This window comes from Drosophila santomea, chromosome 3R (assembly GCF_016746245.2).
Source record: "Drosophila santomea strain STO CAGO 1482 chromosome 3R, Prin_Dsan_1.1, whole genome shotgun sequence".
NCBI lineage: Eukaryota > Metazoa > Arthropoda > Insecta > Diptera > Drosophilidae > Drosophila > Drosophila santomea.
The window spans coordinates 25702520-25726747 of NC_053019.2; the positions used below are offsets into that span (position 1 = coordinate 25702520).

At 49.4% G+C, this 24228-nt stretch overlaps 1 protein-coding gene across 1 annotated transcript in view; it reads right to left on the reverse strand.

The window, feature by feature from the left end:
- Window positions 1–121: 121 nt before the first annotated feature.
- LOC120451761 (titin homolog) overlaps window positions 122–24228 on the reverse strand; it is a 38158-nt gene continuing 14051 nt past the window's right edge. Inside the window, exons 2-7 of the mRNA XM_039635689.1 lie at window positions 21973–22079; window positions 11292–11330; window positions 10142–10339; window positions 9820–10074; window positions 1950–9753; window positions 122–1867 (exon numbers count right to left, since the gene is read on the reverse strand). Coding sequence (XP_039491623.1) covers window positions 1765–1867; window positions 1950–9753; window positions 9820–10074; window positions 10142–10339; window positions 11292–11330; window positions 21973–22066 — 8493 coding nt within the window. The 5' untranslated portion in view covers window positions 22067–22079 and the 3' untranslated portion in view covers window positions 122–1764. The remainder of the gene's footprint in view (window positions 1868–1949; window positions 9754–9819; window positions 10075–10141; window positions 10340–11291; window positions 11331–21972; window positions 22080–24228) is intronic.

The window sequence follows — 24228 nt, forward strand, 5'->3', positions numbered from 1 at the left end:
TGCCATAGAAAAACCTGCTCTTCCTAAGAACATTATATATAATTTATAAAAAATATCCGAAATGACCAATTGAATTGAAAAACACTCGCCCAATATACATTTCAATAAAAAGCGTTGTATTTATTTATTAGATTACAAAGAATAGCTGCATATAAATTATGATAAGGTATGGAAACACAAGAGCTGTTCTTAAAAGACATATCAAATAAATAGGATCTAAATTAAAATTTATTTATTTATTTTTAAAATTAAATACTTAGGGCTACAACTATAGTTAGAGATTATATAAAACTAATTGATGTTCGTATTCATTCAGCGCGATTCAAACGCTTGAAGAATTCGGCGCATTGCTAAGGCTCAAGTGACTGAAGATCCGATCCAGGCTTTTCGTTCTATTCTACGACCAATAAAGTAATGACCAGCGCGGCAGCTGGTAGTTAAAAAAAATAGTTTACAAAGATAGCTCCTCTCTACGAACTTCGGCGCGATTTTCAGTCAGTCGAGCAGTAGCGATGGCCGAGAGTGTGTTTCCGGTGCCGTAATCGGTTTCCGTTTCCGTTTCAGTTTCAGTTGATCTAAAAATTCTATGTAGACTACGGTTTGGCCACCTCATTTGCACCTGACACGGGTGCCTGTGCAGGTGCAGCGGGCGAAGTACAAATTCAATCCGTTAAAACTATGCAATTCGTGCGTTCGTTTGTAAAATTGCTATAAAAACTAGTTCGTTCGTTTCTCCACTCTACACGTATTCTGTATATAAAAGTATAAAAGCTTGGAATAGTTCATAGAAGATACAGTTTTTCAACTCAACTCAACTCAACTCAATTTGATTCAACTTGATACGATCCAATCTGATTCGATCTACATTAATTTAATCTGATCTGATGTAATGTGATAAGATCGAACGATCGATCGGGTTGTGCGCGTGTTACAGGCGGATTCCGTTGCTCTTGCAACAAAAGAAGACTAGAAGCAACAATTATACACAAAAATAATAATGTTTAAAATAAGGTGACTAAAATACTATAAAAGCGCATTGGAGAAGAGTGAGCCGCCGGCTGGGGGGCAAGTGTAGAAACCCAACCGGCGGCCGAATGCCGTGGCTTCGTAACGCCATTGATTGCGATCCGTGTCCGGAATATCTTCGCTCTACCTATGTGTGGTGTGGTGTTGTGTGGTGTGGGGTGCTGAGAGTCTCCTGAAAGCGATTGTATGGCGGCGGGCACAATGAACGACCTTACAAGGCACGCGCTACGTCGGCTGCTGTGGTGGCTATATGTCCTGTCACTAGGGTCACAAGCCCAAAAATACTAGTACACATACAAATACAAATAAGTAATCGATTTAAGTGAGCGCGTCTAAATTAATTGCACCTATACTATGTATACAGTACAATATCACTGGTTGCTTCGTCACCGTAACCTAATCCGAAACAAGTGGGCATAATCCAATTGATAGAGTGCGTATGTCGTATGTAACCCAAAATTAACACTATTGCATCTGGTTCTCTGTTACACTATTGCATTTGGCCTGGCTTGTCGCCTATTCTTTTCCGGACTTTCTGTTTCGGATTTCCGGTTTCAAGATTTCTGTTTCTATTTCTGTTCTTTATCTGGTTGCTGATTCCTGGCTCTATGATTGCTATTGCTATTGCTGCTAGTTGGCGAGTGGTGCTATCTGGGCTGGTTGGTTCGTCGGTTCGTGATTGTTGTCTGCAGTGCTTAAGAATTAGTTAAATTATATTTAGTGAGCATGGCTGGTGGTTCATCTCTTGCGTCCCGACGCCACGGCGGCCATCACCTGCTGCATGGTGGGTTCGGGAACGCACTGCTGGGGATCGCACTTCATCTTGCCGTCTCCACCGCAACTGAAAACGATATAAGATCCACGTTAGTTATGGGGATATACCACATACCTAGTGCTAGGTGGCTTCATTGTATTGTACTTACGTGCAGCTGATGCAGGGACCGCTCGTGGACTCGATCTGCTCGCCCACGCGGTAGGAACGGCCGTTGATCAGGCAGCCGGTGTGCTTCACCGCCTCGCCGTGCGAATAGTGCAGGAAGTGGGGCGGCAGGGTGGTGCTGGTGGTGGTGGTGCTCGTGGTGATGTTCAGCACGGCGGCCATGGACACGGGGCACTCGTAGCGCGGACAGCAGAAGCCGGAGATGGGCTCCTCGTGGCAGCCGGCGATTGGCGGCGGGCACGATTGCTGCAAGCAGATGATGTCGCTTCGGAAGCAGAAGCAGAAGTCGCAGGGATCGTCACGTGGAATCTGCTGGGCGGACACGTACAGCTTGCCGGCGTAGCGGCAGGTACCGGGTCCGAACACCTCCTCCTCGTCGTACTCATCCTCGTACTCGGGGGCGTGGCCGTAGGGCGGCGGGGTAATCGGCTGTTGCTGTTGGCTGGCCACCGTCGTCGTGGATGGTGCGCTGGTTACAGGAGCCTCTGTGGTGCTGGTGGTGGTAGAGCTACTCAATTTGACAGTGGTGTTCTCCTCATCCTCCTCGCCCACGCGGTCGACAATGGCTGGCGCCGTGGTGGTGCTGCTGGCCAGGTGCGGGAACAGTGGGTGACCAGTGGTGGGAACGGCCTCTTCACTTGGCTGAGTAATCTCCGAAACTACAGCGGGCACCTCAGGCTCCTCTGTCTTCTTGTCAACGGATTCCTCCTCGGACTCAACGGACTCTTCATCCTCCTCCGTGGAATCCAAGCTGGGCTTCACGACTGGCTCCTGAGTGGTCTTCTCATCGATCGATTCCGGTTGCTCTGTTACCTTCTCTGGGGTCTCCTTCTCCAGCTCCGGCAGCTCTGTTACCTTCTCTGGGACCTCCTTCTCCAGCTCTGGCTGCTCGGTGGCCTTCTCTGGCGTCTCCTTCGCTGCCTGCTCGGTGTCCTTCTCTGGAGTTTCCTTCTCCAGCTCGGGTTGTTCCGTGGCCTTCTCTGGGGTATCCTTCTCCAGCTCGGGTTGTTCAGTGGCCTTCTCTGGCACCTCCTTTTCAACCTCTGGAGCTGCAGTTTCTGGCACAATCTCCGCCTCTGTGGCTGGGGATTCCGATGGAATGGCAGGCGCAGAAGTGGGTGGCTTCAGTTTGGCATCACCAGTGGGCTCATCAGTGCTAGTCTGCTCATCATGGTCAGCTGGTTCGGTGCTCTCTTCAGCAGCATCCTCAGATACAGCAGGCTTCTCGCTGCTTGGCTCCACATCGAAAACAACGGGGCTAACTGGAGCAGAAATCTTTTCATCATCAAGAGGAGCAGCTGTGGATGGAATCTTCTCCTCATCAAGAGCAGCCTCAGTAGCTGGGATCTTGTCTTCATCGAGAGGAGCTGCGGTAGCTGGAACCTCATCATCAGTCTGAGGAGCCACAGTGGCTGGAATCTTGTCGTCGTCAAGAGGTGCAGCTGTAGCTGGGATTTCGTCGGCGTCCTGGGGAGCCTCTGAGATCGGAGTCTTATCAGAATCCTGGGGAGCCGCGGAAACTGGAGTCTTGTCAGCATCCTGAGGAGACACAGTAACGGGAGACTGGTCTTCATCTTCAGCGGACGTGGACGCAGACTCATCGGCGGTATGAGGAGCAATAGTCTGGGACATGAATTCATCCATTGGCTTCGTGTCGATTTCGACAGCAGATGGAACCTCCACTGAAGGAGTAGTAGAATCAACAGCAGAATCAGCGGCTGGCGATGCAACAGTGGTGGGTGCAACTGGAGACTCGGTTTTGTCTTGCTCCTCATCCTCTGGGGCGATGGGAGTATCGGTGGACAGATCAATGGATGTCTTTGTATCGTCCTGAGGAGCAGCCACTTCCTTCTCATCGGCAACTGGTTGCACAGTGGTGACATCCTCGTGAACAGCAGGTGAAGCTGGGCTAGCAGTGGTGGTAGATTCCTCCTTGGTAGGAGCGACTGTGGATGCTTCATCAATGGGTACCGAAGTCGCAGAGACAGTCTCATCAATGGGCTGCTCGTCAGACTCTGCAGTGGTGGCCTTAGTTCCGGACTCCACTTCTTGCTCTTCCTCGGTCTCCTTTTCGGATGATTGAGGAATTTCGGCAGCTGGGGCGATAGTTGGCTTGATCTCTTCTTCCTCCTCCTCCTCGACAGGTGAGGCTGTGGTGGCTTGTTCCTCCTTCTCAATGTCTCCACCAGCAACTGGGGCCGCTGTGGATGACGCCACATCAGACACTTCGGTTGCAGACTCAGGGGTCTCATCAGCCTTCTTCTCGTCCTCGGGCTTCTGGTCTTCAGTTTCTGGTGTCTTGTCAGTGGAAGAGGGTTCAGCAGACGCGGGAGTCTTGATTTCGTCATCTTCGCCAGCTTGTGGGTAGGAAGTTGTGACTTCTGGGCTTTCGACTTCCTCGCCGGAAACGGAGGGAATCTTTTCGTCGGACGGAGCGGAGGTTTCTTCTTCGGCGACAACAGGAGACACGCTTGTGGGCTTGTCGGCATCTTCAGCTGGCAGCTCAGTGGAGATTTCGGGAACTGTTTCAACAGGAGCTTGGGCAGTCGAAGAGGGCTGCTTGTCCTCAGGCTGCTTGGCAACATCTCCTTCAGTCGACGGCTTAACTTCTTCAGAAGATTCGGTAGAACCCTCTTCAATAGCTTCAGTAGATGCTGATCCCTCAGTGGATACATCCTGTCCTGTGGGTTGCTCCTTCTCTTCGTCCTCAGATGGCTCTTCTCCAGTTGGTTTCTGGACCACTGGTTTCTCCTCATCAGTTGGCTTCTCATCCTTCTCGGCGATAGGAGCGACTGTGGTGGCTTCTTGATCGATTTCATTAACAGAGGGTTCAACACTTGGAGCAGCTGTTGTTTCGTCTTGCTGCTTAATTCCAGTCTCAGTCGAGGGTTGCGGGATCTCGGCAAGGACATCCTCAGGCAGTTCCTGAATAGGGGGCACTTCATCGGAGGTTGTTGGAGCAGTAGTGGCACCAACAGTTTCCTCTTCCTCTTCTGGAGTCTGGGCAGGAGCTTCAGGTTTCTTTTCGGGCACCTCAGATGGAGTTTGAGCAGTAGAGGTATCTTCATCCTCCTCCGAAGAAGCAGGAGTTTCAGTGCTGGTTTCCTTCTCTATATCTTCATCAGGCTTGGCAACAGGAGCAGAAGTGGCAGTTGGTTCCTCATCGGGAGTGATGCCGCTTGTTGGAATCTTCTCATCAGCAGGAGCAACGGTTGTGGCCACTTCGGACTCAGGCGTTTCCTTGCTCTCGTCAGATTCGGGAGCACCAGTGGATGGTTCGGCAGCTTCTTCCTTAGTAGGAGCAGTAGTGGTGGCACGATCAGATTCAGGCTCAATCTCATTTTCAGCTGAAGCGGATGTAGAGGTTTCGTCCTCAATAGGCTTTTGACCATCTTCGACCTGTTTCTCTCCATCGTCGACGGGTTTCTGTTCATCCTCGACCTTCGATGGAGCAGCGGTGGTAACCGCGGCTGGCAATTCCTCTTCAAAGATATCTTGTGGTAGCTTGGGCAAATTGGCCTCCTCTTCATCACCAGCAACTGGCGCAACAGTGGTGACCTTCTCTTCGGCCTCGACAGTCTTATCAGTGCTTGGAGTCTTGTCCTCCTCCTCTTCAGCAGCAACAGGAGCAGCAGTAGTAGGAGACTCGATTTTGGTGTCGGACTCGGATGTTTCACCAGAGGTTTCTTTTTCAACTTCGGCGCTTGGTTCAGTGCTGATCTCAGCCTCAGTGGAGTCCTCTTCATCGACTGGTTTCTTCTCTGGCTGAGCTGGGGCAAGAGTGGGCAGTGGTGGTCCTTGCACGGCTGGCTTCTTGGTGCTAACTTCAAATTCGCTTTCCACGGGCTCAAAGGTTGCGGGCACGAGATCTTCCTCACCAGCGGGCTCGGTTTCGTCAGAAGCAGAAGTCTTTGGTGGAGCAACAGTCGTGAATTTGTCGGATTCCTCAATCTCATCTTCAGCTGGAGCACTGGTGGGAACTTCAGGAACCTTATCAGACTCAGGCGCCTCAGTGGCCTTGGTTGAATCCTCTTCTGGTTTCTTGTCAAGATCAGCAGCAGGCAGCTCAGTCGAGAACTCGGGCTCAGTGCTGCTGGCAGGAATTTCGGCATCTGGGATTTGCGCTTCATCAGTGGGTTTCTTTTCATCGGCAGGCTTGAGCTCATCCTCGCTAGAAATGGGAGCGAATGTGGTGGCCAGTTTATCATCAACCTCCTTCTCAGCAGTGTCGGCAAACTGGGCGGGAGTTGAAGCCTCTGGCTGTTCAGTGGGTCCAGCGTATTCACCCTCAGTCTTCTTCTCGTCCTCGGGCTGGGATTCCATTTCAATCTCACCCGCTGGAGTGACAGCAGGCGATGGTTTCTCCTTCTCCTCGGAATCTTCAGCTGGTTTCTTATCCTCTTCAGATTCTGCGACTGGTTTCTTATCCTCTTCAGATTCTGCGACTGGTTTCTTGTCCTCCTCAGACTCATCGATTGGTTTCTTGTCCTCAGCGAATTCATCGATTGGTTTCGAGTCCTCAGCGGATTCATCAATTGGTTTCTTATCAACCTTAGCAGTCGTAGATTCATCAACCTGTGGCGGAATGGAGGTCACTGGCTGGATCTCTTCATCGGGCTTGACATGAGAAAGAGGCTGCTCAGTGATGCCAGTAGGCATGATGACATCCTTGGGAATCTCCTCAGTGCTGATCTCTGAGACATCCTCGTCGATCTTATCGTCTGGCTTGGCGGTGGATTCCTGATCCTGTTCAGCACTTTCAGGGCTCTCATCGCAGATGTAAGTGGGACAGCAACCATCAACAAGATCGGCTGCCACGGTACATTTCTCCAGGTTGGCGGGCTTCTTGCACTCCATCTGCTCGCAGGCCACGAGGCTGCTGATACATCTGCAGGACACGTCGCAGGGTGCGGTGGCGGGAACGATGGTGTTGTTGGCGTAGGTCTTGCCCTCCACCAGACAGTCACCTTCGCCAGGAATAGCAGCGGGCAGATCCATGGCGGGCAGGGGCTCGGAGCTCTGATCCTCGGCACTTGGTGGCAGGGTTGGTTTCTCCGTTTCGAAGTCGTTGCGAGTGTCAACTTTAGCAGTGGTGGATGGAGTCTCGTGGGACACTGGAGTGTCCACAGGCTTAGATGGTTCCTCTTGGACAGAGGACTCCGTAGCAGTTCCCTCTTCCTTCTCAGAATCCTTCTCCTCACCAGGAGGCAGATAAACAGTTGGTGGCTTATCGGTAGCGGTATCATCACCGGTTTCAGGCTCACTGGTGGTAGCTTCGGTATCGACAACAGGTGGCACAACATCAGATTTGGTGGGCAGATCAGTGGCGGTCTGTACATCTTCCTCGTCCTTGTGATCCTTGTCTGCTGGTTCAGCTTCTGGCACCTCTTGTTTATCGACGGGACTACTGGTGGTGACTTCGATTTCAGCCTCCTCAGCTTCAGTAGAGGACTCCTCCTTGGGCTGCTCGGTGGTGGTGGTGGTTGTGGTCTTTGCAGTTGTGCTCTGGACAGCATCTTCGACTGGCAAGTCTGTGGCATCCTGTTCCACCTCCTCAGCATAGTCTTTGTCGTCGGCAATGGGCGCAGCGGTGCCTGCTTCCTCCTTGTATCCAGCTCGGGCAGGAGCACTGGAAGTCGTTTCAATTGCAACATCCTGGACACCTTCGGTCGAGGTGGCAATTCCTGGGGCACTGGTCGAGCTCGAAAGATCCTCCTCAGCGACGGGCACCTCGGTGGACTCTTCGCTAATTTCAGGCTGCTCTTCCAGGGTCTTTGGAGTGGTGACCTTAACGAACTCCTCTTCGCCACTGACACCGTCAGTTGGAATGTGTGTTCCGGCAATGGGTTCTTCCTCAGCCTCAGCAATTGGAGTTGTGGCGAAGTCCTCGCCTTCTCCTGCTGCAACTTCTGTGGCTGTCTCAGGTTCCTTGACGCCTTCAAAGTCGGATTTGGGAGCAGAAGTGGTGGCCTTAATGACATCCTCTTCGCCCTCACTGATGGGTTCTCCGGCAGGGGTGGTTGCCTTGGCGATCTCTTCTTCTCCAGCAATGCTGGGTTCTCCGGCAGGGGTGGTTTCCTTAACGATCTCTTCTTCTCCTTCACTGCTAGATTCTCCAGCAGGAGTGGTTGCCTTGGCGATCTCTTCTTCTCCAGCAATGCTGGGTTCTCCAGCTGGGGTGGTGGCCTTAACGATCTCATCCTCGGCTTCACTGCTAGATTCTCCAGCAGGGGTGGTGGCCTTAACGATCTCTTCTTCTCCTTCACTGCTAGGTTCTCCAGCAGGGGTGGTGGCCTTAACAATCTCTTCTTCTCCAGCAATGCTAGATTCTCCGGCAGGAGTGGTTGCCTTGGCGATCTCTTCCTCACCTTCACTACTGGATTCTTCGGCAGGGGTGGTTCCCTTAACGATCTCCTCTTCGCCTTCAGTGCTAAGTTCGCCAGCTGGTGTGGTTGCCTTGACGATCTCTTCCTCTCCAGCAATGCCGGCTTCTCCAGCGGGTGTGGTTTCCTTGGCAACATCTTCTCCTTCTCCGCTGGCTTCCTCGGAGGATTCAGTTGGCTTGGGTGGCTCAACGTCGTCGATGGAGGTTGGCGCTTCAGTAGACTTGCCTTCATCCTGCTCCTCACTTTCTTCAGGAGCTGGAGTAGCATCCTTATCTGCATCACCTTCCGTTGGAGCTGTTGTTGTAGGTTTGAGATCCAGCTCTTCTTCACCACTGCCCTCACTTGGCATGGGCTCCTGTTCCTTTTCATCGCTCGCCACTGGGGCGGAAGTGGGCTTGGCTTCATCTTCGCTTGCCTCTGGAGCAGCAGTGACCTGGACATCCTTCTTCTCGTCACCGCTTCCTTCCTCTGCAGGTGTGGGTTTGCCCTCTTCCTCTTCCTCGCTGGTTGTGCCGGCGGTTGTTGCCTTAACATCTTCCTCTGAAGGCGCTGAAGTGGTGGCCTTGACCACTTCATCTTCAGGACTGGCCTTGGCTGGAGCAGCAGTGCTGACCTTAATGAGTTCCTCTTCAGTGACTTCCTTTTCGGGAATGTCGTCAGGCTTAGGCACATCCTCTTCGCCGCTACCCTCGGGCTCTGGAGTGGTGACGATCTTGGCGATATCTTCCTCGGCAGCTTCAGTGGACGATTCCTTCGACTCCTCGGTGGACGATGGTAAATCGATTCTGGAATCGGATGGAATGCCGGCGGTGGAGGATTCGGGCTCGAAGGAGAAGTCCTTCTCGTCCGTGACGTGCACTGGTGCAACCGTGGTGATCTTGTCCTCTTCCTCCTCCTCAACCTCACCGCTGCCCAGCTCGGCGGAGGGAATGGTGGCGGTCTCCTTATCCTTATCCTCGTCATCGATGTGCTCCTGCAGATCGACATCCTCCTTGGGAATCTCGGCATGAATGCCCTTGGTCGGAGCGGATGTGGCACTCTCTGGCGTGGTGAGCTCAACAATTTCGGTGGTGGCACTGTCGTCCTCGCAGACGTAGTTGCTCGGACAGCACTCGCCCTCGGCGGCTGGCATTGCGCGACAGGACTTTCCATTGGCCGCCATCATGGGCACCTCGCACTCCTGCACGGCGCACACGATATCACCACGCATGCAGTAGCAGTGCTCGCAGGCATTCTTGCCCTTCAGGGAGGCACCATCCGCATAGATCTCGCCATCGTGGATGCAGTCCATGGTGGTGGCTGGTGTCATGGTGCTCTCCAGGATGAAGCCAGTGGTGGGTCGCACGGTGGTGGTGGTCGTCGTGGTCGACTGGTCCACAAAGTCCAACTCGTTTTCATGGTCTGAATGCAAGATTTAAACAAAGATTTAAGTAAAGTTCTTAGCTGGGATATCCTTTCGAAACTTACCGCAACTGTAACGCACTGGGCAACAGGATCCCTTGTTGTAGATGGGCAGGCAGCCGTCCACGTGCAGAGTGCACTCCTGCATGACGCACTTGGTCTGGTTGTTGATGCAGTAGCACAGTTCGCATGGCTTATTGGGATTCGATGGCACCTGGGCGCCCTCCGGGTAGAACTTCTCCTCGATGCTGCAGCCGAACTTCTCGGGAATGCTCAATTCGGTGCCGGGTTCCGGCGAGTGATACGGCACGTCCACGGGTACTAAATTGAAAGGAGTGCCATTTAGTATGGTGCAAACTCAAAGGGATTCTCCTGCTGGGCGACTCACCTTCGGGGCAGGTGATGATGGGGCAGCACTGGTCCTCCCGCTTCTCCACGATGCAGTCGTGGCCAATGGGCTTGGTGAAGGGGCAGACGCGCAGGTAGCACATCAGCATGCGGTTGTGGCAGGTGCAGTTCAGACATGGCTCATTGGTCATGATGCGGTCGCCCTCCTGGTAATGCGCATAGTTGTAGTAGCAGCCCTCTGCAAGAACAAGAGATGTACATGATTCGAGAGTGAGACCAACTGGTTATCGGGGCCACAGCCTGGGAGTGTGTGCTCCAGCTCCAACAAACAATGCCAGCTCTGTGTAGCTAATAAATTCCAGTGATTTGTTATGCAAGCGGGCCATCCATACTACTTAGTATAGTATACATGGTATGTGTGATTGGTGCTACTGTGTCGTTTGGGCCATAAATCGCGGCTTAGCGCCAGTTGGCTGTCATAATACACGAAGCTATTGACAATTTTTATAGCTCATCAGTGTCGTTAGGCAAAAGTCAACTGTCTTAAAATATGCGCACGTCCACTCAGTCAGTGTTTTTCGCTTTTTTTTCTATTTCGTTTTGACTGACTGGCTGTCTAATTTAGTGGCTGCCACCCGCAATAAATTTCACATCACATCATTAACACGTTAAGCGCCGCAGTTTCCCCGACTTCTGTGAACCGGCTAGACCATTTTTTGATTGAAATCTCGGTTTGGGCTTGGTTTGGGGTATGGGTATGTGGGTATGGGTATGGAGCTCAGCTCACGTTTTTCAGCGTGTCTCATAAAAAGGCAGCGCTTATTTCTTTATGTTTCCATTTGTCTTCGCCATGCGGTGTGCCTCTTCACACCTCGGCTAATGCGGCTTTATGACAGCGATTGGCTCGATAATTGGACACCGATTAGCGGCTTACGACAATTATAATTAGCCACTTTGGGCACCGGATCAATCACATTATAATATCGATTTATGATCAAAGAAAAGGGTGCACTCTGTGTAAATATGAAAATAGCAGGCTGGCTGGTAAATCGCTCACATCCGCATTGTTTGGCGAATTGGTAATCACCATAAAACACGAATGGGGAACAGATCCGAATGCATTTTTATTAGGCTCCTGTTCCTGGGACGGCGGTTATGGCCGCCAGTTAATCAGCTTCTTTCCGACTTACCCGAATACTGTTGGATCTCCGTGTACTCCTGGACCGGGGCTGCAATGAGAAGAAGGTAGACGGAATGTTTATTATTTAATGAAATGCCATAGTTGCAGTTCCCCCCATTACGGCGGGAATTTTACGATGGCCATATCCGTTAGCCATCGCCATCGCCATCGCCATGACCATAATAAATTAATTTATCGTTTGCCCCGCGAATGCCGAACTCTAATTGTGGCAGCATGCAATTGAAATTGGCCAGGGAGCTACGTAGGCCGAGTTTGGCCCCCTTTGCCCAGTTTGATAGCCTTGGCCGTGGCATGATAACAGGGTCCAAAAGCCAAGAGCAACACCAACAGCAACACAAACAGCAACACCAACAGCAACACCAAGACCAACACCAACACCAAATTGCAGCAGCAACATCTTGGCTCTGTATGCGTGCAACGTGTTATTACCACATAATCAAAATGCAGCCTGGCTAGCTGCAGCACTGCATCCAGCTGGCAACTTGGCACGTAGCGGCCATTCTGGCCAAGAAACGCTGGCTGCGTGTGTCCCACACTTGGCCAACTGCATACTGGCCCCCTCGCAAAAATGGCTCAAACAAATTGTCTAAGCTGACAGTTGGCCAGGAAGGCCAAGTTGTTGCTGCTGCTGTTGCTGTTGCTGCTGCCACTTGTTGCAGCAGAAATGATTTGACAAATTGCTGTTTTATGAATTGCTGCTGGCGGCAGCACGACTTTGATTAATTGCGTCCAGTTGAAGGGTTGACAATTTCTCGAATATTTCACATTTTAATTTCCGCATACCTGTGGGGTGGCCAGTTGGCCCAATGACTCGGCTCTTTGCCCAGCTCCACATTTAAATCGAAGGCGGAAGGCAGCAGGCAGAAGGCCAAGAATTGGCCCATACAATTTGGCAACAAATTGCTGGCGAAACAACAATGAAAATCCTAACGGCAAGTGCTCATAAGCATGAATTTGGCCGCGAAGTTGCCTCGAATCCAGAATCCAGAATACAGTCTACTGAATCTCGACTAGCCTCCGAACGGCAGCCACAAATCAGAGTAGCAATTTCGAGCTGGAGAAGATGGAGGCACCAGCTCCACAACTCCAACTCACTCGAAGCTAACGGATGTAAATTACATTTTATGCGGTAAGAACAACAACACGACTTCGGAGCCTGGCAACGCATAAAAATTCACACATTAACTGTTAAGGATTGCCGACGAGGGATCCCCCTCCAAAAAAAAAAGGGGAGTGGAGGAAGTGTTTCCCCCATTTTTGTCCCCACTTGACCGAACTTGAAGAGAATTTGGCCGCGGACTTGGCGGCAATGGGAGTCAATCATGTGGCCGGTGTGGCAGCAACTGGTAGGCCAAGACAATCCCCCAGTTGCACGGGGCAAGCTTATGCAACAATTTTGCACTGCGCAAGTGCAACAAGTAAAACAAGCCGCATATACATCATCATTACGATGGGGACGCCTCAGTTGCTCGGCAACTGGCGGCTGGCGAGGATGAGGATGATGATGATAATGATAATGATGGCTATGGTACACATCAAACATGGTCGTGTCGGTCCAACAAACAGAAGTCAGTCAGTCAGTTAGTCAGCCAAGTTGCTGCTGTTGCTGCCTGTGCTGTTTGTGCTGTTTTGTGCTGCATGTGGCTGGTGTTGATGTGGATGCCACAGCAGCGCACACTGTGCCAAAAAGTTGCTACTCAACTTGTGCTAAAGTTCGGAGTAAAAGAGTGTTTGACCTAAACAATTAAAGGTACTAATTTCGACACTTATTTGGCATGTTGCCAGTAAATTAAACTATTATTTGTATATAATATCGATTGCCTGATTGATAACTAGTGATTTGTCGCAGTGCAACGCGGCTTCTTCGTGTGCTCAAGCAAAAGCCAAAGTTGTTGGCGGCTCTCGGCCAAGTCGTGCATTTTGTTTATTCTAGGAAAGCGCGCGCGCACCGCCTCCGCTCCTCCATCTCCTCCAGCTCCACCACTGCCTCCTGCTCTCTCCATGATGGCCCCGTTACCCCCACCCACCTGACCATGGCCATGGATTGTGCTGCTACAACAAGTTGAATGACCCGGCGCGCATGTGTGCAAAAATGTGTACACAAACCATAAAATACGAGCCACAAGCACTGGCAGCCTTACTTACATAAGTAGGCCTAGGTGCTCCGGCTCTGGGACTCTGGGATTCGGACCAAAGTCGCTCTTGCTCCCATGGTCTCCATGGTCTTAACCCAAACCCAAACCCGACTCCCAAAACCCAAACTGAGAACCCAAGTTAGAGGCACGCCTTTTGCTGGTTACGCTTTATTATTGAGTGCTGTAGGTGGACTCGCTTGCCTCGGGGCAGATGCGAAAAAGTGGAAGTTTTCCCAAATAGACCCGTGTTGATAGCCGTATACTTTCCCCACCGAACAACCACCAACTGCTGGGGCTATGCGGAAATGCAGGCGAGTGAAAATATTTGCCATGCCACAAATATTTCAAAGATTACAAAATAAACACAAATCTCTTTGCCGGCTTGTTGTCCCCAAATGCGTTTTTACCGCTATTCCGCAGCTGCAACATCAGCAACTTCTTGACCACACCCACCTCCATCCAACTCCAAGCATCTCCATCCAGGAATGAGAAGAGTAATAGGAATGGGTGGAGTACGACTGGATCCTATAGCAATTTCTCACCCAGCCAGCCTGCGTTTATCTGCCTTCTAATTAGATGCAACCAAAAAAATAAAGGAACACAAAAAAGTTGGCAAGAAATAACAATGCCTGTGGCAGAGGAGCAATAAATCGATCTGTAATTGCCAGACTCCTCTGGCTAGCAAAATTTCCATTGCAGAAACAATTTCCATTTTCCCTGGCCTTGATCACATAATTTCCATAATGCCGAGCAGATCAATATGGAGTGAGCGACAAGCTAACAACCGAGCTGCCTTCGAGACCCGCAGCTCGGGCTCTCCATCCCCGTATCATGTCCATGCATCAATGCTGAAAGCAGCCGCCAGGCAGCAGCATCACCAGCAACTTGCAACTAGCAGCAGGCAGCAGCAGCATCAGCAGCAGCATCATCAACAGCAGCAGCAGCAGCAGCAGCAGCAGCAGCAGCAACTAGCAACATCAGCAGGCGCCCTAACAATGCAACTGCAACTGCAACTGCAACAGGAAGGCGGCGGTGGAGGCCTTCCAAGCAAATGAATTTGCGAGTAATTTAACATGATTATGTCGGCGACAAGGTAGCAATGTAGACATCGAAGCTCCTGCTCCTGCTGATGCTGATGCTGATGCTATTGCTGCTGCTGTTGCTGCTGCTGCTGCTGCATCTTTTGCTGCTCGATTGCGACCAAATTGGACGCAGTTGCGCAAGGCTAAGAAGAACTAGAAGGTTGGCTAGGGCGCTACCTTGGCGTGACGCTGTGTTTTATTACCAAACTGGAGGAGGCTGTGGCTGCTGTGGCCCAGGCCATGATTCCTTCTAAGTAAATTATGCCCGATGGTCATGATGCCGCGAATGGAGATGAGGCTTGAGGATTGGGGTTTGGGACTGAGAATGCCATAAAATTGCACCAGTCGAAGGCTGTTCTTGCTCCATCTGCTGCCGGCGTGCATATGAAACAATTACCAAGGCTAAGGCTAAGGCTATGGCTATGGCTATGGCTATGGCAATGGCTAGGGCAATATCGGCGGAGTCTGGGCCTATTTGGCCCGTCTATATGTGGACATTGTAATTGCAGGCGGTCCCATGGGCTTGTGGTCCTCCGAACCCATCTCATATGCATATTTATGGCTGGCTGGCTGGTTGGGTTGCTCGGTTACCCGATGTCATTAGAGAGTCAGGGCTTGGTATGCTTGTCAGTTTGTCAGTTAGTCAGTTAGCCAGCTAGTCAGTGGAGCTGCAACTAGTATTCCTGACTGCTTAATAGATAATAATGAGTCTGGCCTTGGGCGCTGTAATTAAGCAGTTAAGGGAGGAGCCCAGCATTCTTTCCCACAGTTCCTGGGTTCCCAGTTTCCTTGGGTACCCACAAACCCCAAGCCCAGAGTGCTCGAGTGTCCTGGCTTTGATTTGTTTTGATGGCTTTTGCATGGCTTTAATGAAGACTCCTCCCCCTTCTGCCAGCAATCAATCCATCCGCCTGTCAGTGCTCCCCAGACTTTGACTTTGGCTAATCACTGCGCTCGTTCTCTGGAGGATTGGGTAGTGGTGCGCTTGAATATATCATAATTTTTGTTTGCGCAATCTTGCTTAGACAAATTCTGATGGCCCCAATCCGCCAGTTGGGTGGAGTAGTCATTGCTGCGCGGTCAATTATTACACCGCTAGCTGTTATTGATAACAGCGCATTGATTACAGCAATTGCCGAAATAATAGACCCGACCAACGGGAGATTCCGATGCAGATCCAGATACTGCTGCTGCAGATGCAGCTGGAGTTGGGAAGCTGGAGTTGAGCTGAAGCTGGAGCTGGACAGGTGATGGATGCCCATGAATCTCCTGAGCCCGGCAATCAGCTAGCAACAAGTTTTCCCGCCGCGCATGCGTAACTGTTTATTAATTTGCACTGGAAAAACTCTCACGACTTGGTGTCCTTCCTGGACGCTGGAAAAAGCCGCGATTCAATTAAGTGCCACTCGAGGAGCTAATTGCTCGCTGACTTTTGTTTCCCGGTTGTGTGGCTCCCCCAGTCGATTTGTATCTAGCATTCAGTTTCTAGATGGCATAGTATCTAGTATCTCCTCCCACGCTGGCACGGCATTTAGCTAATGATCGGACACCGAAGATAGTGCAGGTTCTATGTTCTAAGTTCTCAGTTCTCTGGTCTCTTGGTTCCACATTGCAGAAAGCTGCGTGTCCCACAGCCAGCCGAAAGCCATAAAACTCAATGGCCCAGCTAGCTCGCACGGGCACTCCATACATCATACGCCATGTGCAGAGGAGATCAGCAAAGCGATAATTATACAAAGTATTAGTTCAAGCGAGAGCGTCTGACTTGGCATGACCCGTCGTCTCGAAGTTGTGGACGGGATCGGATCGGATCGCAGATGGAGCTGGTGCTTTGAAGCCATGTAGCCATGGAGCTGTGGAGCTGGCGGTTGCCATGCGTAAAGGTGCCAGCCAGCTTGGCGAGTTGACTGAACCCCGCCAGGCGTTAGAATAGGGCTAGTACGGAGGCTAGTACGGGGCTCTAGGGCTAGATGGCTGGGCTAGGGTTACACAATTGAAAGAGAACGCTCCCAGGCGACCAAGTCATTGCACCTGCCAGCGAGATCTCCCCTTTTCCAGGCAGTAGATCTGGTTGTGGTGCTCTATCTTTGCTAATTACCATCAGCTAGCCGAGAAGCCTTTGTCTTAATAGTGTCAAAATGAATTCTAACACGCCAACTTAGCTCGTCTTTTCTGCTAACTAGCCTTCTGCTACACGCCGATTTATTTCACTTGGCAATTAAGTAATATTTGGAAATTAAATATTTATAATTTAACCATTGACCAATTGTGCTAGTATGCCACATAATCTCAAATGTTGAACTTTGAATATGTTGCTAAAGATTCAATGCTTTAGTAGATTGCGATTGAATCAAAACTTCTTTTCTAAGTGTAGCTTCTGGGCAGCCAGCGAACCGAAAACTTCACCTCCCTGGACACCTCTCCTGTCAGGAGTTCCATTGCATCACCATCAGCCAGTTGGCCATCATTGTCTTGTCTTTGGGCTTGTTAGCGTGCTGACCAGCTTAGACGGCGATGATTAGCAACTGGCGCCAGGCAGAATGTCTAATTGAGTGCCCAGCCGAGGTGCATCTATGGGCCAGTGCCCAACTAATCTCAACCGAATCCGTCCGGTTCTCCAGCACCACGCTCTCGTCATAAACGGCAATTAGCAGAGACAAAATGGCAAATTGGGTCAGGGGGCTGCTAATTGCCATAAATATGAATAAAAGCCACCAGTGTTGGCCGTTTAATTAACATTTTGAACACGTTTTTGCTTCGACAACGTGTTATACAAAATCCGAATTAGCATATTCACGCCGAGAAATAAATGCATAAAATGCCAAAACAGAAATAGCCAACTGGCGACCACGACAAGTTCAAGTTCAATGACATCAAACAATAATAGGGAAATACACTCATAGCAGCAGCAGCATACATAATATGAGCCATGATTATGGCATCCAACTTATAAGTAAGTATAGCTATATACCCCTATACCATTCAGATTGGAGGTGTCTGTATCGTGCGGTATCGCCCTGAGAAATCCCAACTGGTATTGTATTACGTATATGTAGCTTGAGCTCCGGCCGGCGTTTTGCTCTACTAAACACAACAGCAGCAGCAAGATATTCATTTGCATTTCCAGCTGCCATTGTGGGTTTCTCCAAGCCAAATGGAAATTACAGCAATCATTGGAAACCATTTCATTGTCAAGGTGAAAGGTGCACGAGGGGCATAGACTTCCAGAGTCGAGGCGTTAATGGCCAAATTGTGTAATTGCAATTGTAATTTCAGCATGACTTTGGTCTTGGATTATTCGGTTTTCAGTTGTCGGTTTTCGGTTTTTGGTTTTTGGAACTTCAATCTGAATGTAGCCAGGTTACCGTTACACATCAAATTGCCGCCAGTTAACCGCAAGCCTATTTACTTAAGTGAAATTAGCCCCCGACCTTGGCGCAGGAAGTCGGGAATTTAGATGCTGATAAAATCGGAACGAAGAACAATCTGAACTTGCAAGTTTCCGCCTCCGATTCTGGTTCACACGCTGCTCCAACTGCTGGCCATTTAATTGGAGAGTCAAGTGCAGCGAGGCACTTGTGTAGCTTGGAGCTCAGAACATGGAACTTGGAACTTGGATGTCGGAACTCGGCGGCCCTTTGGCGGCGTGGTCATTGCCCTCGCCCCCTCGAAATTATGCGGGAATTGCGTGGGTCAGATCAGCGCAAACTAAGTGGCTCTGTGTACGGGCATTTAAGCCGAACAAATGTGTCTTTTATGAGTGTCTCGAGCCCATGGTCAATTTATCATATCAACTCGGCAGACCGGCTTACCAGCTGCACTCGAAAAAATGGTCAACTTGGATTTAAAATTCCACTTTAATGGTTGCACACTTCAATATGCACACTATGGCCCACTGGGTTTGTTAACCTTTTATACACTTTTGTAGAAGAAGTGTATTTTCTCCCAGTGCACCGCATCAGTCACAGCTCAGATTTGGCTTCACACCAGCGCGATTTTGACAAATAGTTGGACATCTGGGGGAGGCTACGTTGGTGGGCCGAGCGAGGCGAAATGAAAGGAAAGTCGTCTGGCCGCTTAGCATAAATGCTTATTTATGGCCAATAGTCAATTGGACTTGGAGCTGAAGTTGGAGCTGGAGCTGGGGGATCTGGCGATGGGCGGTAGTCTCTAATTGTGTCACTGTCGAAAGTTTCTCCGCATCCCATTGGCGAATCTCACGTTCGGCAGAAGCCACCAGTGGGCAGTCGGCGATATTGGTTATTGGGGATCCCAAAAGCCCCAATCTTCAAGTCCCAAATCCCAAATCCCAAATCCCAGACATAGCCGTTCTTTTGGGGTTCGTGCGGGTTGGCCCGCAAGTTCGTGATCTCCGGCTCGCGTACTTGTTCTCTAAGTGGCTACGAAATTCCACAGCCACGCAGGCAACACATCTTCGGCATCGCCATCAACGCCATCATCGCCATCATTGCCATATCGGTCAATGGTCAGCGACTTTGGCCGGTTTTTGTTTGACCAGCGAGAATAGTAAACAGCAAACAAAACTCACAAACTCGGACTCGTACAATGTATGGATGGAATGGGATGGGTTGGCCCCCGGTGTCGTCGGGGTGTTTGCATATATGAAATATTTACGAGGAGGTGGAGTAGGAAGCTGTGGGTCCCCATTCCGTTGGAATGGCATGGCATGGTGTATGGCCAATGGAGTGGTGTGGTATATGCCACCTTACCATTTTACCATTTTACCATTTGACCATTTTACCATTTACCATCACCTGGTGCTATCAACGGCGATAAGCCCGATAAGCCGGATCCGCCGGGCCACTTGACATTGAACCTGGTCCGTGGCAGAAATGTTAATTATATGCGCGTGGCTAAGACGATGACTGGATCTTGATTAACGCTTATGCTCGAGGGCCCGATGATGACGATGCTGCTGATGACATCAGCGGGTCGTGCAATTAATATCAAACCATGCTGTACCTGGGCTCGAGCCACAGCCTCATCCACAGAGTTAACCTCAGCTGGAGCTGGAGTTTCTTGAAGCCTGGCTAGAAGTTAATACAAGCTAATTAGGCACATCATCGGCGAGCATCATCAGCAGGGTTCTCTGAAAGTTAGATGCTTCCGCAAAACTGCCATAAAGATGGCAGTGCCCGTAAAGCGGCGATTTATATGCGCAATAAACAAAAGTATTGAAGATCTTCGTGCGGCGCACTAATGCCTTTGTAATTGGCCATAAATTAAGAAATCACAAAAACTGGCAATGGGCCACATAAAACATATTTGAGTGCCGAAATCGGATAGCAGCTAGATCGCTGCAAAGGATGGATGAACTAGGTTCGATGACCATCATCGCAGTGGTGTAGGTGTCAATTGCCACGGCCAGAGCAAAAGTAAGCAAAAGTATCTGGAAGATCAGAAGATCGGAAGATTGAAAGAGCCGCAGAGCAGGTGTTCTTGCCATGATTCTTTAATAAGCATGAGAAAAACAAGAAACGAACTCACGTTCGAAGTTGATTGATGAAAACGCCCCACCGAGCAAAAACGGCAACAAAAAATATAAAAAAAAAAATGGAAAGAAAAAGCCAGAGCCAAATTGAAATTGCCGTCTTTACTTCGTGGCTTATAAAATAATGATAATGTGTGGCGGCTACCGTACCACTTGGGAAGATGGTCGCTCGTTTTTATCGACCTTGAGCTTGAGCTTGAGCTTGAATTAAGGCTCCAAGCTGATGGCCAGTTCAAATTGCATAAGTTGGCTCAACAAACTCTCGAAACGATTTGGATATCCAACCCGATGGCTGTGCAAACAATTGGCATGGATAAATCGTTCGATTGATCGATCCATCGATCGATGTACTACAGCTTTTGTTATGACGCAAATGCCACTTGTTGTGAAGTATACATGCTATATGTATATCATATCATATCGGAATAGCTATAACATCTGACATTTGCGCTAGTACCATTGATTTATGGCTCGCAGCTGTCGGCGGCGGAGTTAGAACTACACACATATACCTCTGTACGTATGTAAACGTAGCCGAAAGATACAAATGTATCTGTTGAGTCATGCTCGTATCTATAATGGAACAATTCAATTACCAGGCCCTGCTGGGAAACTCTGCACGTCGGCGGAGTTCATCAAACTCGCCATGGAGTCCGAGTCTCGAGTCCGAGTCCATTAGGCCGTTTTGTTGGCCCGGCTTGTTAGTGTTACCGATTTGTGACTGTGTGTAATAATCAATAAGTAGGTGAGAAACCCTGGCGGAGCAATCTATACTTAAAACAGCTTTCCCCCTTTCTGCTCGCCCATTCACAAAACCGTATCCAAATTCTTTTCCACTTTATTTCCCTCGTTGTCAGACAGATCCATTTCCATATGCACCTCGGACATGTGTTAATGAAAATTCCAAGAATTCTGAATGCCCAATGCAGGCGAGTGTGGAGTGTGTTGTGTGTTGTGTGTTGTGTGCTGTGTGGAGTATGGAGTACCCACGAATGTGGGTCAACGAGCTGACTATTGTCGCCTATCGTTTTGACTGGGCCAAATCAGTCAGTCAGCCATTCAGTCAGTCAGTCAGTCTTTGGTCCATGGAGCTGGCAAGCCGAAGTTCTCAGTTCGACGGGACTGTCGAAACCATTGCCATTGCCATTGCCTGTTTATTGAAAGCCCATTAAACAATGGCTCTGACTTTGGTTCTGACTTTGGTTCTGACTTTGGTTCTGGCTGTGGGCCTTCTCCGGTTATGGACCGGATGATTGGTGGCTATACCCTCGAGTGGCAGTAACTACGTTTCGGTTTTGGCATTCGTTGACCGATATTTGGTATATTCTGAAGGAATATCGAAAACCCAGCCCATGGAAAACCTATTTTTTTTTCTTTTTGGGTTTTATTTGACTGTTAGTTCTGTTTAAACAAGTCGTTAAATCGAACACGCCCAAAAGAGCCAGGAAGACACCGTTGAATCGCCTCTTATTGCCCGGGTAAATGTGAAAGTTAACACATTTTTCTTCATTTTTTTTTTTTTTGGCCAGATGAGCTGGGATAATGCAGATCGCCAGTTGGCTGTTAATGATGATGGTCGAGGCCATTAGCACTTGCTTTTAATTATGTGCCCGAATTTCAGTTCCACTCGATTTCAATTAAACACATTTCCATTTGGGACACCCTAATTCGATTTTCGCCCTCTGGCCGAAATGCAACAGACTTTCATTCACTTGGCTGACCCCTAACCCCTAACCCCTGACCCCTGACCCTGGACAATTGCAAAAGGGCAGCTGTTGCCAGCTGATGGCAATTTGCCACAATGGCTTTAATTAGTGCGAAAATCCATGGATTCGCTGGATTTATGGCAAAATAATAATCAAAACAGATAGCACAGATGGGCTAAGTACGGGGTACTTAGCTGGCTAAACATAATTTACGTTGACATAATAAACCACTTACCGGCTTGTGTGGGTATCAAAGCCATGGCCAGCAGGACGAGCGACAGATACAGCAGCTCCTCGAGTCCCGGCGGACTCGAACGTCTTCTAGTCATCTTGTGGTTGTAACTGCAATGGAAAAGGATTCGAAGTGGACGTGTTTAGTACGGGTTAACAAAGGCGTTCGGGGTGTGGGTGTGGATGTTTGACATTCTTGCGGACAGGCCATTTAACCCTTAAAAAAAGCAAACAATCAAATCGGGCGGCAATATGTTCCTTAAACGACTGGCACTTCATTAAAAAAGCATGACAAGGCGCATGCCGCCCTCGAAAGCGGCGTGTCTCAATTTATTTCCTTGCTTCTTTCACTCATTTTTATTTTCATCCTTTCTTTTTGGGTTTTCGAATACAATTTTCAATGGCCGCACAAAAGCAATTTACGTGCACAAACAGCAGAAAAGCAGAAATTTTCGGGGGCGGCTGGGAGAGTTGACATGTGAGCCACCAAATACCAAAACCACCACTAGCATCCCTCCTCGCATGTCCTGTACTATGATGCGTTGTGTCCTGTCCCATTTCGTTTGGTCTCCGTTCGTTTCGTTGTCGTCCTGACTGGCTGTTTTTCTTCAATTGTTTGCGGAAATCACTTGTTTGCCGATTTGACAGATGTGCAATTTTCCCTGACATGCCCTCGCTGTCCCTCAAAAACTCAACCCTCCTCCGGCAATTCTCCTCCTCGTGCAGAGGTCAAAAAATCGCTGGATTTGTATCTGTATCTCGAGTTCCTGCGCTGCTGATTGAAAATGTCAGGCGCACGCAAAAGAAAAGTTCCCAAAATTGGACAACACTCCACCCCACCAACTACTTTGATTTCATTTCCTTTTTCCCCGCACCTCAAAGATCCGGTGATCCAGTCGTTATAATTAGCTGGCGACCAACGCCACATATCCAACTAAAGGTATAACATATCCAGCATAGTTGGATTTATTTTATTGTCGCCCTATAATGGCATCCACACATACGCTTCATATTTTCATTTATTAGCCCAGTTCGCTTGTCGGCTTTTATTTGCTTTATGTTACTTTAATCAAGTCCCAGGAGATGCAACACGTGATTCCATCGAGGGGTTGCTCCCCTCCTCCTGCGAAGGTTTCCATGTCCCAAAAGTTGGGGGGAATGGAGTGTGCTGAGTGCTTGTTTGTTTCGGGGGGCGTGGCTGGTGGGTGTGTTATGCAATTTTATACATTCCATAAAGCAATAAAACTTCCACCTAAGCACAATGGGGTCGCAAATGGCGGAGTGTTGAAATTAATGCCAGGATTTTTAATACAAATAGTAAGGGATACAGTCTACTTTTGGTTACATTTGGAACTGTTTTCTTATTTGTTTCCTATTACAAAATAAAAGGTCAAGTTATTTCCTATTACAAAATAAATGCCAAGTTATTATACTTTTTAAAATTCTTGACCATTAGCATTTTATAGAATATGATCATACATGATTCATGCTGTGTGGCACAATGGATATCAGATTAATAGATGGCTATCCGTTGAATTGCGAATCCCATAGTACCGAACTTGTCGCAGGGGGCATACGAACAGGGCTGCTCCTCGGTGGGCTCCCCATCCCAGCTGGAAATCTGAGTGGCTTCGGTTTCCCCTCCCCGCCACTCCACTCCTCTTAGCTCAGTTCGCTAACGAAACAGGCAAATAAAAATCGGCTAATGCTCGACTGAGGCTGGGGCTCATCATAAATGCGCGAATTGTGCTCATTAAAATGCAGGCAGGTCGGGTGGCGGTATGTGAGATGGGAGGATGGGGGATGTGGGATGGGGGATGGGGGCTTCCCCGGGAGCCACAAATAGCACTGCTGCGTGCCGTGGCAACAGCGAAAATAACAAGGGGTATGCAACACACGAAGCTGCCACGGTCAGGTTGAAAGATTGCTCCATGGAGCTGGGCTGCTGCATGTTGAATGTTGGATGCTGTGTGCTGAATGCTGTGCTGGCTGATTCCGATGCCAAGACAGAAGACAGAAGACAGAAGACACCAGCATCCTCGTCTGCTTTGCAGCCGGAGAAGCGGCATGTTGATGACGAGTTGACATGACGAGCGACAATAACAATAATGATAATCTCACACCGCGCTGCGATGCTAAAGATGATGATGATGATGATGATTGGGATGAGGTTGTGGATGAGGATGAGGATGAGGATGGTGAGCCCGACTGACTGACAACGGAAGCGACACAAACTGGCTATTAGTTGCCGGCCAAAATG